Source organism: Coregonus clupeaformis, chromosome 33 (genome assembly GCF_020615455.1).
Source record: "Coregonus clupeaformis isolate EN_2021a chromosome 33, ASM2061545v1, whole genome shotgun sequence".
In the NCBI taxonomy this organism is placed as follows: domain Eukaryota; kingdom Metazoa; phylum Chordata; class Actinopteri; order Salmoniformes; family Salmonidae; genus Coregonus; species Coregonus clupeaformis.
This window is the reverse complement of record NC_059224.1, coordinates 36,965,323-36,980,961: the sequence shown is the minus strand read 5'-3', so window position 1 is coordinate 36,980,961 and position 15,639 is coordinate 36,965,323. Positions and strand designations below refer to the sequence as shown.

General features: G+C 42.3%; 2 protein-coding genes and 1 long non-coding RNA gene across 4 annotated transcripts; 2 read left to right on the top strand and 1 right to left on the bottom strand.

Annotated features, from left to right (window-relative positions):
* The first annotated feature begins 1,103 nt into the window (after positions 1-1,103).
* LOC121549102 (protein RD3) lies at positions 1,104-9,179 on the top strand. Of its 2 annotated transcripts, none has more exons than XM_041860938.2 (3): positions 1,104-1,526; positions 4,724-5,045; positions 7,756-9,179. In XM_041860938.2, exons 2-3 carry the CDS (start codon positions 4,753-4,755, stop codon positions 8,111-8,113), a joined length of 651 nt encoding a protein of 216 aa, XP_041716872.1. In that variant the 5' UTR covers positions 1,104-1,526; positions 4,724-4,752; the 3' UTR covers positions 8,114-9,179. The 2 variants fall into 2 exon arrangements, with proteins under 2 accessions (XP_041716872.1, XP_041716871.1); XM_041860937.2 differs by having other exon boundaries at positions 1,105-1,526; positions 4,719-5,045.
* Positions 9,180-9,281: 102 nt separating this feature from the next.
* On the bottom strand, positions 9,282-12,765 carry LOC121549101 (splicing regulatory glutamine/lysine-rich protein 1). The gene is made up of 7 exons (XM_041860936.2): positions 12,130-12,765; positions 11,384-11,780; positions 11,147-11,281; positions 10,945-11,006; positions 10,720-10,815; positions 10,518-10,610; positions 9,282-10,348 (listed from the first exon to the last, which is right to left on the bottom strand). Exons 1-7 carry the CDS (start codon positions 12,130-12,132, stop codon positions 10,298-10,300), a joined length of 837 nt encoding a protein of 278 aa, XP_041716870.1. The 5' UTR covers positions 12,133-12,765; the 3' UTR covers positions 9,282-10,297.
* A 625-nt stretch (positions 12,766-13,390) lies between these two features.
* Positions 13,391-15,550, top strand: LOC121549103. The gene is made up of 3 exons (XR_005996740.2): positions 13,391-14,168; positions 14,414-14,632; positions 14,727-15,550. It is a non-coding gene; the product is annotated as an uncharacterized LOC121549103 (long non-coding RNA).
* The last annotated feature ends 89 nt before the right edge of the window (positions 15,551-15,639 follow it).

The following is a 15,639-nucleotide window of genomic DNA, read 5'->3' as shown; positions in this document are numbered from 1 at the left end:
TTTATTTATGTCTGAGAACAAAACTATTTTTCAACCCATATGATCTCACATATAAAAAAGTATAATAAACCATATATATATATATATATATGCCATTTAGCAGACGCTTTTATCCAAAGCGACTTACAGTCATGCGTGCATACATTTTTGTGTATGGGTGGTCCCGGGGATCGAACCCACTACCTTGGCGTTACAAGCGCCGTGCTCTACCAGCTGAGCTACAGAGGACCACAATATGATGATATCATTGTCAATTAACGACTTGAATGAATAAGCCTTTTCATACGTTATAATATGTCTATATATAGTTACAATCAGTTTTAGGAAAATCGACCAAAAATATTTCACATCCTTTATTACTTTACCCAAAAGATCATCACATTAGGGATAGTCAAAATTTGTGAAATTTGTGAACTTCCAAATCAACATTTTGGCCATTCGAACAGCATGTGTCCACCTGAGGGGAGATGTGAGGCGAGATGTGCTGTGAAAAGGGCCCTTTTTCTTGGTGCTACTGAAGTGCTTTGTGTCTGTCTCCAGGGCCTGATTGATGCAGGGGTTTACAGGGGTCTATGATTTCTTAATCCAGCCCCATCTGTCTCAGAAGTATAAACAAGTTTTTGACTTAAACACAACATCACTTATTTACTTAAGTGTGTAGGTCGCATTCTTTATCGTACAGCTATGAAAGTTATATATTTAAAACCACCTGATCAATAGGAATCCAGCGATGTCTGTGTCATGTCTGTGTCAGATCAGTCCACTGAGAGCAGTTTTTCTAAGGACCGCCCCTTTGACGTGACATTGCAATGAACAGATTTTATTTTATTGTAATGACGCAGCCAACCACTGGATGGAGCCAGAGATGCGTTTATTCAGAGAAGCCTCAGTGTCCTATAACTGTCTTTTTTTTCTGATTTATACACTATCTCTCTAATCATCTACTCTCTCTCTTCCCCCCTCCTTTAATCTCCCTCCCTCCATCTCCATCGCTCTCTCTCTCTCTCTCTGCCTCCCTCTCAGCTGAGAGAGCTCATTGATGCCAAATAGGCTTAGGAGCATTGCTATGGCAACAGGGAGTCGTAAGAGGCTTCACCAAGCACTTCATCAGGAGCTGTGATCCGCTGTTCCCCTTTGAGACAGTGCCCCCCCAACCTCTGGGAACAAGAAACGACAGGCCAGGCCTCCGGGAAGGAGGGCACTGTGTGTGTGTGTGTGTGTGTGTGTTTTGTTTGTATGTTTGTTTGTGTGTGTGTAAGCAACGACAGGCCACGGCTCTAGGTAGGAGGGGACTGTGTGTGTATGTGCTTGTGTGTTTGTGTGAAAGGGGTGGGGGTTACTGTATAAACCGATTAAGAGTGTGTGTGCTCAGATACTTCACAAGCAGAGTCCCGTGCGACCGACAGCAATACGTATTTCACCAACATCTCTCTCTACATCTGTCTTTTGGTTCAACGACCTATCATATATTCACTCCACTGTGAATTCACTTCCTGCTATAGGTCCCGAGACTAACAAGAGTGCAGGTAAGCAGAGTGTATTCATACAATGCTTTGTTTTAGTTCAAGGGGAAATTTGTAGTAGCAGTATGGACTACAACACTGTATGTCTCAAGTGAGATTTCTAGTAGTCAGGGTGTTAAAAGTGGGAAATATAGTTTCAGAATAGAATGTTAATATAATTTCTCCAAATTAGTCACATAAATGTATTTGTTGTATGAATTAACTGTCTGAGAAAGATGCACTATCCACTAGATGAGAGCATCTTAAATCTAATAACACCTACCTACCATTGCATAACAATTAAATAACAGGCAAGCCTATTTACTTCAGGAAAATTCCATGTGTTTGAGTTAATTAGTACGTTATTAGCCTTGTTTATACCTGGTGCTAACATGCAAACTGTGTCCGGATCATGTTCACATTCTGATAGTGCCCACATTTTCAGACAGGTGTAGACGATTAAAAGAGGTATACGTGAACTGATTTCGATCAGATCTTATAAGTGTAAACGGGCAAGATCAGGACGAATGAGGCATGTAAGCACCAGGTATAGACGGGGCTATTTTGGGCAGGAGGACAACAGAGAGTGGGACTCAGTTGGTAGAGCATGGCGCTTGCAACGCCAGGGTTGTGGGTTCAATTCCCACCGGGGGCCAGTATGAAAAAGGTATGCACTCACTAACTGTAAGTCGCTCTGGATAAGCGCGTCTGCTAAATGACTAAAATGTAGTCCCAGGGTTCCAGGAAACAGGAGTCAGTACTAGGAAATAGCTATATATTCACGAGTTAACCTTACAATGACACTTGATCAATATGGAAAGTGGCCGGGATTAGCATTGACGGCAGAATGGAAATACATGTGAACACAACGATGATAATAATGTTATAATAAGCACTTTATGGGGTATGAATGTTTGAAAAGACACAGCAGACTGAATACATGTAAAATGTGTAAATGAATGCATAAGATACATGTACAGTTGGTCCCATTCTTGATTGATCCACGAAGTAGTGCACTATGTAGGGAATGGGTTGCCATTTGGAACACATACACAATGAATAGTGGATGTGAAGGGACAGGATTTGATGAGCTAAGGCTTGTACAGATACCTGAATAACAGGAGTGTGTGGGTGTGAGAGACAGCTATCGCTGTGTTGTTCCCCATTGGGAATATTTTTTTATCTGTGATAACAGCCTGTCCGGGGGAGACGGCCTCCAAGCTGTTGTCGAAAAACCGTCATTAGCTAGCGAGGTACTCACAGTACCTGTACCTCCCATGGGTTACATTGGTGTGATTGCAACCCAGGCTAAACAGACTATCTAGACATCCACCCAATCCATCCAACGATATCATGAAATTACAAACAATCCTCTCATATACAAAATGTAGGATTCCCTGTGTTAAAATGATGTACTATGTACTTAAGTACAGTGCCATTTCCATTTAGTTGACCTGGTTCATCAAATATGCAGTATATTTAGAAAACGTCATTGCACAAAAGCAACACTATCAGACAAATAATCCATACCACAACCTAGCAAACACAGCAGACTTTTCTTTTAGTGAGGGGGCTAAGAATTACAGTGCATTCGGAAAGTATTCAAACCCCTTGACTTTTTCCACATTTTGTTACGTTACAGCCTTATTCTAAAATGAATAAAAACATTGTTTTCCCTCATCAGTCTACACACAATACCCCATAATGACAAAGCAAAAACAGATTTGAGACATTTTAGCAAATTAATAATAATAATAAAATAAAATAATAAATATGAATATTACATTTACATAACTATTAAGACCCTTTAGTCAGTAGTTTGATGAAGCACCTTTGGCAGCGATTACAGCCTTGAGTCTTCTTGGGTATGACGCTGCAAGCTTGGCATACCTGTATTTGGGGAGTTTCGTCCATTTTTCTCTGCAGATCCTCTCAAGCTCTGTCAGGTTGGATGGGGAGTGTCGCTGCACAGCTATTTTCAGGTCTCCAGAGATGTTCGATCGGGTTCAAGTCTGGGCTCTGGCTGGGCCACTCAAGGACATTCAGAGACTTGTCCCGAAGCCACTCATGCGTTGTCTTGGCTGTGTGCTTAGGGTCGTTGTTCTGTTGGAAGGTGAACCTTCGCCCCAGTCTGAGGTCCTGAGTGCTCTGGAGCAGGTTTTCATCAAGGATCTCTTTACTTTGCTCCGTTCATCTTCCCTCGATTCTGACTAGTCTCCCAGTCCCTGCCGCTGAAAAACATCCCCACAGCATGATGCTGCCACCAATATGCTTCACCATGGGATGGTGCCAGGTTTCCTCCAGACATGACGCTTGGCATTCAGGCCAAAGAGTTCAATCTTGGTTTCATCAGACCAGAGAATCTTGTTTCTCATGGTCTGATAGTCCTTTAAGTGCCTTTTGGCAAACTCCAAGCGGGCTGTCATGTGCCTTTTACTGAGGAGTGGCTTCCATCTGGCCACTCTACCTTAAAGGCCTGATTGGTGGAGTGCTGCAGAGATGGTTGTTCTTCTGGAAGGTTCTCCCATCTCCACAGAGGAACTCTGGAGCTCTGTAAGAGTGACCATCGGGTTCTTGGTCACCTCCCTGACCAAGGCCATTCTCCCCTGATTGTTCAGTTTGGCCGGGTGGCCAGCTCTAGGAAGAGTCTTGGTGGTTCCAAACTTCTTCAATTTAAGAATGATGGAGGCCACTGAGTTCTTGGGGACCTTCAATGCTGCAGAAATGTTCTGGTACCCTTCCCCAGATCTGTGCCTCGACACAATCCTGTCTCTGAGCTCTACAGACAATTCCTTCGACCTCATGGCTTGGTTTTTAGTCTGACATAAACTGTCAACCGTGGGACCTTATATAGAAAAGTGTGTGCCTTTTCAAATCATGACCAATCAATTGAATTTACCACAGGTGGACTCCAATCAAGTTGTAGAAACATCTCAAGTATGATCAATGGAAACAGGAAGCACCTGAGCTCAATTTCGAGTCTCATAGCAAAGGGTCTGCTTGTTTTTGCGTTGTCATTATGGGGTATTGTGTGTAGATTGATGAGGAAAATGTTTTATTTAATACATTTTAGAATAGGGCTGTAACGTAACAAAATGTGCAAGAAGTGAAGGGGTCTGAATACTTTCCGAATGGACTGTATGCCATGTACTGTTCTAGAGAGGGAGTACAGAATACGCCATGTTCTCTTCTTACGCTCTGGCTTCTCCCACGCAGCACAGGATACAAGGGGGACAAGGCGACAACGGCGATGGCCTCGTGGTTCGGTTGGAGCGGCGAGCCAGACTACCGGAGTCCACGGCGGGACCCATCTGAAGTGGTCACAGACACCCTGATGCTGGAGCTCAGCTGGCAGCTGAAGGAGGCAGAGAGGATGCAGCGTGAGAGGGACAACGAGTACCGGCGCCTCCAGACAGGAGTGGACTACAGCTGGCTGGTCAACACGCCACGTAACACCTACGATGTGTCGGCTGGCGAGAGGCTGGGCCTGGAGGACCTGTGCTCCAAGGTGCATCCATCCTACTGTGGAGCCGTCATACTGAGGTGAAGAACCCTTGTCTTGACCTTAGTTGTTTCTTTACTTAACCCCATAATCTACACTGGCCTTCTGGTCAAGTTATCTATCCAACCCATGACCCCCATTGATTCGATGCTGTTCTCATGATTACCCTCTTACTCACCGAACCAACCCTCTGACCAAGGTCGTGTTCAGTAGGGCATGCAATGGAAAACAAAAGTGAGCATTTCTTATTCAACAAGTCTAGGTTGTCCCTTCCTGTTTTAGTCCATTTGATGCCAAATTAACACTACCCTGCTCGGCACAAAGCAGTCCAAATTGGGAAAGGTGAAGCTATCGATTGGTTGTCTCAGGTGTCTTGCACAAATTGCTAGTTGGTGCTAGTTGATCCATATGTGGAAAGGTGGTACTGACCTAGGCGTTATCTGAGGGCTCAGTCAGGTGATAATTGAATATTACCTACAGGTACTGGAAGGAAGCCCATTGGGGAATGAGAGGTGGTTTCTGGTAAATCAACTCCCTGGTTTTATACATGTGCAGAGGATCATTATTTCTGGACCATTGTGAAAAACATATGAAGTGCAGTATAATGTAGCTGTTGAGATAGAGTTAAGATATTTGATGGTGATTTTCCTTCAGTGGAGAGAAAATTCACCCACATGAATATTGAAAAAGCAGAGAGGGAGAGTGAGTTGGTGGAGAGAACAGAAAAAGCTGGAGGCCAATCGGCCAAATCAACAGGAGTAAAGGGCCGGTGGGGGCTGGCCTATTTAAAGGCCTCCTAAGAACTTATCAGCCTTGTCTTGAGAGGAGTAAGTGGCTTTAGTTGGCAGGCTTTCCTGTCTCTCCCCCTGCCCCGCTGTTCATGCAGACAGAGGGGCCATCATTAGCTATCTACCTGCTATACTGGCTGATGGGCAAGGGACTCGAGAGCTCTGATGATGTCACAAAAGCATGGGGAAAAGCAGAGAGAAGCTCTTCCGATATACAGGTCTGCCAAAATAAAGGAAACACTTGAGTAAATGAGGGATGCAAAGTATATTGAAAGCAGGTGCTTCCATACAGTTGTGGTTTTCTGAATTAATTAAGCAATTAACATCCCATGCTTAGGGTCATGTATAAAAATGTCCAGTTGCCCATTATTTTGGCTTCCATGGCTAGAAGAAGAGATCTCAGTGACTTTGAAAGAGGGGTGGCAAAGTAGCATAGTGGGTTTAAAGGGTGTGTGTCTGTGTGTCTCAGTCACCAGATCTCAATCCAATTGAACAATTACGGGAGATTCTGGAGCGGCGCCTGAGAAAGCGTTTTCCACCACCATGTGGTCCTCTGTAGCTCAGCTGGTAGAGCACAGCGCTTGTAACGCAAAGGTAGTGGGTTCAATCCCCGGGACCACCCATACACAAAAATGTATGCACGCATGACTAAGTCGCTTTGGATAAAAGCGTCTGCTAAATGGCATATTATTATTATTATTATTATCAACAAAATACCAAATTATGGAATTTCTCGTGGAAGAATGGTGTCGCATCCCTCAATAGAGTTCCAGACACTTGTAGAATCTATACCAAGGCACATTAAAGCGTATCTGCCGGCTCGTGGTGGCCTAACGCCCTATTAAGACACTTTATGTTGGTGTTTCCTTTATTTTGGCAGTTACCTGTATAAAAGGCTTTTTTGGATCAAAGGTTTTTCCAGTGCATTAGTGATAGCACATGTTGTGGTTGTACAGTGAGAATGGTAAACGCTGGTGAGTGGAATAGCAAGAGCTCATCCCCTTCCCACGCGTTTCAAATGTATGCTTTTTTGACCCCTCCATTAGCATGCAGTTTTTCCCCTGAAACTATAACCAGGCAAAGTGAAACAAAGCTATCGATTGCAGCGGGTGGCTGAAGGTCTCTTGGTTTGTACTATTTTAAAATCCACAGATTAAACATCCATCTATCCAGATGCATGTGTATTGCGGGTGGTTGGGAACATTTTTACATTTACATTTTAGTCATTTAGCAGACGCTCTTATCCAGAGCGACTTACAGTTAGTGCATACATTATTATTATTTTTTTTTCATACTGGCCCCCCGTGGGAATCAAACCCACAACCCTGGCGTTGCAAACGCCATGCTCTACCAACTGAGCTACATCCCTGCCGGCCATTCCCTCCCCTACCCTGGACAACGCTGGGCCAATTGTGCGCCGCCCCATGGGTCTCCCGGTCGCGGCCGGCTACGACAGAGCCTGGATACGAACCAGGATCTCTAGTGGCACAGCTAGCACTGCGATGCAGTGCCTTAGACCACTGTGCCGCTTGCGTGTTGAGTAACCCTGCCTAAGACCTGAAGACTTGTGTTGGCTCCTTGTATGAATTCCTAGGCTTTAGCTCGGTGGGCTTGAAATGTATTGTGGTACGCAAGATACCCGGGTTTGAACCCTGGCCAGTAACATGAAGACCTACGTTGGCTCCCTGAGTTACTTCCTAGGCTGGAGCTCAGGGAGCTAACCTAACACAGTCATGTAGCGCAAAGGAAACTTGTTTCAAAATTGCTGGTACTTTCAATAAATTCCCTGGTTTCCCCGAAGTCCCAGAATCAGGAGGGAATAAGCAGGAAATCCGTAATCGCCCAACCAGGATTTCGGGAAAACCAGGGAATTTATGAAAAGTTCAAGGAATTTTGAAACCCTAGCTGAGACTGATGTGACTTCTTCTCTCCTTTCTTTCCCTGTTCCCTACCTGACGTCCAGGTTCCGGCAGGTGGTGACTGAGAACGAGCCAGAGATGCAGGAGGTGTCGGCCCTTTTCCGCTCTGTCATCCTCGAGGCCCTGGACCGCCTGAGGGAGGAGCAGGAGGCGCAGCGGCTCTTGCGCCAGTGGAACAACAAGCGGGCCATGAGCACGTCTCTCATGAACTTCAAGTCGCGCGTCAAGATCAAACCCTTTGGCAGCACCGTGGGCCTGACCTCGACCAGCGGGGAGGGCGAGCTGAAGACGGTGTCGGAAGACGTGGAAAAGGCGCTGGAAGAGAGGGCTGACAGGGCCCAGAGGGTTAGGAGCATGCCTGACTTTAGACACAAAGGGCTTTACACTACCAAGACCATCTGAGCTGGGGATCCACAGGACAGTGTTGTGGTTCAGTGGTGGATGGAGAGAAGCTAGTGAGAGGTAGCCTATAATAATCCCCCCGGAACCTTCCCAGTCTGCTTTGCACAAGAATGGGGAGAAATAGGAGACGTCTCTCCCATCCTCTCCTTTGTCAGTGTGGGGTCTTCTCTATTGAATGCTTTTGACTGGGGTAATATGCTTAGAATATTTCACAATGTTTTGAGATTTTTAGACACCTTGTTTGCTGTACTGTTATTGAGGTCTTTGTTCTCTTGTAAATTAAAGAGTTTCTAAGAAAATGGTGTTGCATGCACTTTCAATGCCTTTTCAACGTAATACATGGTAGTTATTTATACTTAAAACTGTAATTAACCAATGAGACTTACATGAAAAGCAATTAAGAAGTTCTGTGGTTTTTCTCAAGCATTTTTTGAACTTTAAAGGGAAGTGCTATTAAAAACAGCTTTAGACCTTTTTATAGCTTAAAACAAACAGTAAATCACTGACTGCTCTATTACACTGTGTTTAGTATGAAATTGGATATTGTATCGATCTTCTAATTCTTTACAGTTGGAATACAGTGCATCTTGATTCACGTCTTTGTGTTGTCAGTCTTACTTTATTGCTATTGACTTATTTCTGTGCAAATATTTTGAATGCCCGTCACTTTCTTATGGCATTTTCTCCGAAGAAACTGCATAGCTACTAAGGTTGAGGAGCCTGGGCTATTTGCTGTGTCCAAGAATATTGACAAAACCTAGATACAGGACAAACTGTGTCTCACAATGGCAGCAATAATTCATACACAAATGGAATGGATGCTTTGTATCAGAACATTGCACATCACTACTGAACAGTCTCTCTATAACAGCAGCAGTTTATTGCTGTTGAGAAAAGAGCTGTTGTATTGGGTAGACTGTCACAATGCCACATAACAAGCTCATCTAAAATACATTTGATTTATATAGTATTACATGGGATGACATCCAGTTACGAGTCTCAGATTTGTACATTCTATAGACGACTCTCTGATATTTAATATATCCAACACAGATGTCTTACTTAAACACTAACCATTAAAGAAATAACACAATTCCAGGGGATACGACCAAGAATTAGCTGCAGGACAGTTTGGGCCCTTCTTTAAAACATAGATCATCAAACAATGCAATGCCAGACTGGTGTTTTATTTGACAGATTACACTACAATAAAGCTTACACAAATCTCTTTGTTCTTCACATCTGGGTTCAAATAGTATTTGCTTTCAACTACTTTTAGAGCATTTGAGCCTGCCTGGAGTGAAAAATGGACAGAGTTGGCACTTTTCCTTTGGTTCCATTGTGCCAAACAAGCTTAAAGAGGCAATCTGCAGTTTGAAACAATAACAAAGCAGATACCCCGCCACTGATTTGGTACATAGCTCAGCTATAGGAATATGATCACTCTTAAACTCATGGACAGAGCTATGGATAAAAGGACTGACCATCCATGACATTAAAATTATAGTTTTAACCATGTTTTAAGGCTATAGTGTTTGTTTAAATGTACCTTGTTTACAAAAAAAGGAGTAAAACAAGCTTATATTTTGGGTCCTGATGGAGTACAACAGTCGGGCTAAGCTCATTAGTTATATTCTTCAAGAATAAATGGGTATATCATTTATTTAAATCTAAAAATTGTTTAGCAACAGCAGATTGCCCCTTTAATCAATCCCAAAGAAATCAAATACAATTTGAACTGGGTAGGTTGTTCATCACCAAGATCTTTGCTGATGACACCGTAAATTCCACTACAGCAACACTATCTTGCTTAGCAACACCTTGTTTAGCAAACATACAGACAAAAAGTCAGCGACTGGCTCCTTTGATATTATAGTAAAAATTACAGTTCTAAAAATCAAACACAGACATCAGTTACAAATAGTCTGCAGAAAGGCGCCGACAACCAAGTCACAGCACATTTTTTTTTTTATACAAGAGATGCATGTCTGAAATTCCGAGACATGGCTTTTGCTGCCATTTTCAGACAACCTGGGCCATATCCCCAATCTCTTGCTGTGATAATAACAACCCTTAAAATGGATCTTCTTTCAGAGCTTTATCACATGGGGTATCTTTCCCTGAGTTCTGTTCTGGAAAAAAGTGGAAGATTCTGGAACGTAACTAACGGTGACCGTCCATGCATTACAACGTAGAGTTGAGGAACTCAAGCAGTTCAGCGCGATTCTTGTCTCTCTGTTGAAAAAATAATTGTATGAATATATACACTCTAGCATCAAGAGCGAGTCGACTTAGAATCAATGCATTCAACTAAGGTAGGTAAACAACCTTCACATAGCACAATCATTGCAAGTAAAAACCTTCATGGCATACAGTTGTTGGTTGTTTAAACACTGATACTCACCAGCTTGTCTTTCTTTGACTTCTTCAATTTCATTTTGATCTTCTTTCCTGAGATCATGCTGAACTTGCTTTTTCTCTTTCTCTCTTTTAAATACTGAAAGACATAATTGATTTCAAAATGACAGCTTTCAGACAGCTTCAAACTACTGGTATGGCTGTAGCGCACCGGCTTTAGGATAAATAGTCCCATAAATGTATTCTACCTTGGAGATCTGAATAGGTCCAGGTCCAGCGCTTTCCTCCTCAGTCTTCATTTTCTTGTCCTTCTTCCGTTTAAGCTTCTTCTCCTTTTTCACTTTCTATTAAAACAGAGTGTAAACAGAGCACATTTTAAATATCTTAAAAGGACACTGATATCTAACAAGGCACAGACCACACTAACAAAATAAGTAGCTACTGAAAACGAATGAATATTTAAAGAAAAATACCTTTTTGAGTTGTTTTTCCTTTTTCCTTTTCTTAGAATTCTTTCTGGACTTGCTGTGGGAATCTAGACAGGATATTGCAAAATCTAACTGAGACACTGTCCATCAGGCTTTGACTACTACTTGTTTTAATAAATATATAATAGTACATCTTTCAGATACATATGCATCTTAACAACTAACATACAAGTACTGGCACACTCACCACTGCTGCTCGAACTACTACTGCCAGACGAGGAGCGGGATGAGGATGATGAAGAGGATCCGGATGACGAGGATGAGCTGGATGAGGAGGAAGATGCCGATCTACTGCGGCTTTTCCTTTTAATTTTTTCTTTCCCTTCAATAGAAAAATACAAGAGCAGTTTGTGTTATCCATGACTTCAAGGTACGCTCGCACACACTTGTGATATCAGTTGATCACCACAGACCATTAAATTACCTGTACTTGTTGTTCTTCTTCTGTCATCTCTTCTTATGGCGGTCTCAGTACTTCTTCTGTCATCTCTTCTTATGGCAGGCTCAGTACTTCTTCTGTCATCTCTTCTTGTGGCAGTCTCAGTACTTCTTCTGTCATCTCTTCTTATGGCGGTCTCAGTACTTCTTCTGTCATCTCTTCTTGTGGCAGTCTCAGTACTTCTTCTGTCATCTCTTCTTATGGCGGTCTCAGTACTTCTTCTGTCATCTCTTCTTGAGGCTCTCTCAGTACTTCTTCTGTCATCTCTTCTTGTGGTGGTCTCAGTTCTTCTCATGTCATCTCTTCTTGTGGCGGACTCAGTACTTCTTCTGTCATCTCTTCTTGTGCTGGACTCACTTCTCACTTTGTCTACTTTGCTAGACTAACAAAAAGAAAGTAAAAGAGAACGCCTTGTAAGTCTGTTTGCATTGTGAGCCCAAACCTCTATCATAAGCTCGTCAGAGTTTACAAACCCAGACAGAGCAGCTGATCAGTAGGCTAAGTTAGTTAGCCTAGCCGTTCATGCAGTTAGGAGTTAAGTTAAAGTTGGCGATAACTCTCTCCGGTTGTCCACCATCAGATCGACACTGGTGAATTTCGGCAAGGTGGCTTACTAATTTCATTGACAAGTTAGCTAGCTAGCTAACGTTAGCGCTCATCTATAATAGCAAGTTGCATGTAACGTTAACGGAAGTGAAGAAGGCTAGCTCGCTAGGTAGCTAGGTACTTACCATGGTGGCTGTTGTCTCGACAAAAAGAGGTGAATGCAATAAAAGTTGCTGATTCTCAAAGCTATATTCTCTATACTATTATTCAGCAATCATTAGCAATGCTTCATCGACGGTACTTGTTTGTAAATGTAACGTTATGGCTGTAAGAGTTAGCTGGTTGCCTAGTTTGCTGACAACACGATGGAGCCATTTTGCATCCCACAATGCACCGTTAATTTATTAAAGGAACACCACAATATTTCTAAACCTCGTTGCGGCCACATTATTGTTTGCTTTTGATGGCTTGGCAGTATATAGTCCTGAATTTACAAAATCATTCAGTGACAGATTTGATGCTCCTCATACAGAATAAACCTGACCTCTCATAGTCTATTCAATATTTCTCAACTAAAAATAAGAAGCTCAAAATAAAACATGGAATTTAGGGGCTCGTTCCACAGCTAGGCGAGGAGACGCAACGACCAATAGTTGCGAGTCAAGTCATCCACTGACAAATTGTGGTCAAAGGATGAAGAATCTTCTTCTTCTGTGGATTTTATATGGTGGTTGGCAAGGATGAAGAATTTTTATGCCATGTTCAAAACAACTGGGAACTGGGAACTCGGAAATCTCTGACTTCCGACTTCAGTGTTGCCGTGTTCAAAACAACTGGAAAACTTGGAAAAATACGAGGTCAAATCATGACGTCAGGGATCTTCAGGTTGGAAAGTCGGAGCTCTAGAAAGAGGCCAGAGTTCCCGAGTTGGATGACCGTTCAAATCGATTTTTCCCAGTCTGAGCTTGTTTTTTCCTGAGTTCCCAGCTGTTTTGAACGCTCTGAAGTCGGAAGTCAGAGACTTCCGAGTTCCCAGTTGTTTTGAATGCTGCATTAGTTCAAGACAACTGGAAACGAGTTCCGATTACAAGTCGGAAATCTGGCATCTTTCTAGAGCTCCGACTTTCCGACCTGAAGATCACTGACGTCATTACTTGACTACGGTGGCCGGGAAGTGCAAAGCAACATTACAAAGAATGAAACACTTTTACAAAGCTCGAGACAAATTTACATTTTGGAAAACAAATTTACATTTTGGAAAACAAATTTACATTTTGGAAAACAAATTTACATTTTATAAAACAAATTAACATTTTATAAAACAAATTAACATTTTATAAAACAAATTAACAAGACGCAAAACACTTTTACCAGTCCCGAAACAAATTTACAAATGACAGATTCGTCACGGAAAGGGAATGTACCATATACCGAAAGTGACACGGAAGTGATGAGCGTGGTCTTTTCGTGTTGTTGTTGTGGAGTTTATGGCGTCAAATAAGTTTATGGTGACCGCCCGAACATGGACTGCGGCCGAGGGATGTTTTGCCCGTTTTGTGGCAAACACATGAACAGCTTAACGCGGTTTTGCTTTACGTGTGGTCGGTGTTTTGAGTTTTTAAAGGACGCGGACCAGACGGAAACACCAGACATACTGCATCATTGCGTTCAATATTTTAACGAGGGTCACTCGTACGCTGTAATCGTGGACATGATGTCAAGTCTACACGGTGTAAACATCAGCTTGAGGACTCTTAAAAGTAAACTGAACGAAGCCGGGTTGTACCGCAGAAAGGATTATTCCTCGCCAAACGCCGTGAGTAACGCCATCAGATTTGAACTTCGTGGACCTGGACAACTACTCAATGGGACCTAACTATATGTGGCACGCAGATGGTTATGACAAACTTAAGCCATTCGGTTTGGACATTTCGGGATGCATAGATGGATTTTCACGTAAAGTATTGTGGCTTCAATGTGGACCAACAAATAATAACCCAACAGTGATTGCTCACTATTTCATGTCATGTGTGCGAAACCTCGGTGTCATCCCCATGAGACTGAGGACTGATTGCGGCACTGAGAACGGCATAATGGCTGCAATTCAATGTACCCTACGCCACCATCACAGTGACTACTACTCTGGAGCGTCCAGCCACATGTACGGCTCATCTATAAATAACCAGCGTATTTAGTCCTGGTGGTCTATATTTAGAAAGGGAAGGTGAGTTGTCTTCATAAAGGGTCATTGCATCTTTTGGTCATTCGATTTTCTTCTCAGGAACGATTAATGAAAAACGAGCACAATAATTATCAATACAAATTTGTAAAGCAAATCCTGCCCGTCAGGAAAAGTAGCTGTTCCTGAAAAGAAAATCGAATGACCAAAAGATGCACAGACCATACATTTCATTATAACTAACCTTTATTATTTATAGTATAACTAAACATTTGTATCCATTTCTATAGGTCTCAGTTCTGGATGGAGTTATTTGCCGACCTTAGAGATGCCGGATACTTCAACGGGAGTCATGAGCATCAATGCCTATTGAGATATTGCTTTGGTGATGTTATTCAGAAGGACTTGGATGAGTGTGTGAGACTGTGGAACAGCCACAGGATTCGCCCTTCCAGAACAGCAGCATGTCCAGGAGGAGTGCCCAATGAACTCTACTACTTACCACACAGGTGATACATTGGTGATAATAAACAGATAAAAGCATTAATGTAACGTTTTAGCTTAAATGAAAATAAATGCAATTATGTATTCTATTTAACATAGGTTTGGCTCCAGAGACTGCGGATTTCAAAGTGAACAAGCTGAACTGGATGCCCTTCCTGAGGCTAGCCTGTCAATGACTCCTTGTGGGGACCCAAACATGCAGGAGTACTTGGACTTTGCCATGGAACACAATCAGTTACAGAAGCCAGACAACTGGGAGTCTGCATCCGAACTGTACATGAAACTAAAAGAAATGGCTCAGCTATGAAATGATCAAAAAGGGAGGGTTTTTTATAGTGGTGGAATACTGCTGTCTGTCTGAACACAATATTTATGAATCTGTCACCCAAAGCTTAATTGTTTTAAAGTGTGAAGTAAATTAATCAAAAATAGTAATCAGTATTTATTACACTTTTGTAGTATTGAGAGTAATGGATCTAAAACATTTTCAAAATGTTTACTGTGAGAAAAGAACATGCTCACATACAGTAACATTATAAAAACAACTTTGGTAACTGCACTTTAAAAGTGCACCTTTAATAGGGTTGGGCATCAAGAACCAATTCCTACTTGGAATAGTTAAAAAAAATTACGATTCCATCGGAATTGTTTCTTTATTGGAATCGTTTTGGAGGATTGGGTTTCAAATCTGATCATGGGGTTCCAAATTTAACATGCGCAAGTTTTGGTTTCTGTAGCGGCCAGGTGCTTGTTGTGTTGCAGCCATGGAGCACAGTAAGCGGTGCTCTAGTGTGGCTTTATTTTACATTGAAAAAGCCCCGTCAAACTGCAACCCACCTTTGAATCAAAATAAAACGTTCCTCTTATTTGTGAAATAAGCATGTGACCCGTTTCAACTCCACCACTCAAAGAATCGGAATCGAGAATCGATAAGAACCGGAATCAAAAGGAAGAATCGGAATTGGAATCAGAATCGTTAAAATCTAAATGATGCCCAACCCTAACCTTTAAC

Bases quoted from the DNA above. Each gene is read 5' to 3' on its own strand.
- LOC121549101 (XM_041860936.2), bottom strand. The intron at 11,007-11,146 runs GTGAGTGTGCCA...TATCCTGTCTAG, and splicing joins TAGTAGTTCGAGCAGCAGTG to ATTCCCACAGCAAGTCCAGA. The intron at 10,611-10,719 runs GTAGAATACATT...TATGTCTTTCAG, and splicing joins GACCTATTCAGATCTCCAAG to TATTTAAAAGAGAGAAAGAG.
- LOC121549102 (XM_041860938.2), top strand. From the start codon at position 4,753: ATGGCCTCGTGGTTCGGTTGGAGCGGCGAGCCAGACTACCGGAGTCCA. The intron at 5,046-7,755 runs GTGAAGAACCCT...CCTGACGTCCAG, and splicing joins TGTGGAGCCGTCATACTGAG to GTTCCGGCAGGTGGTGACTG.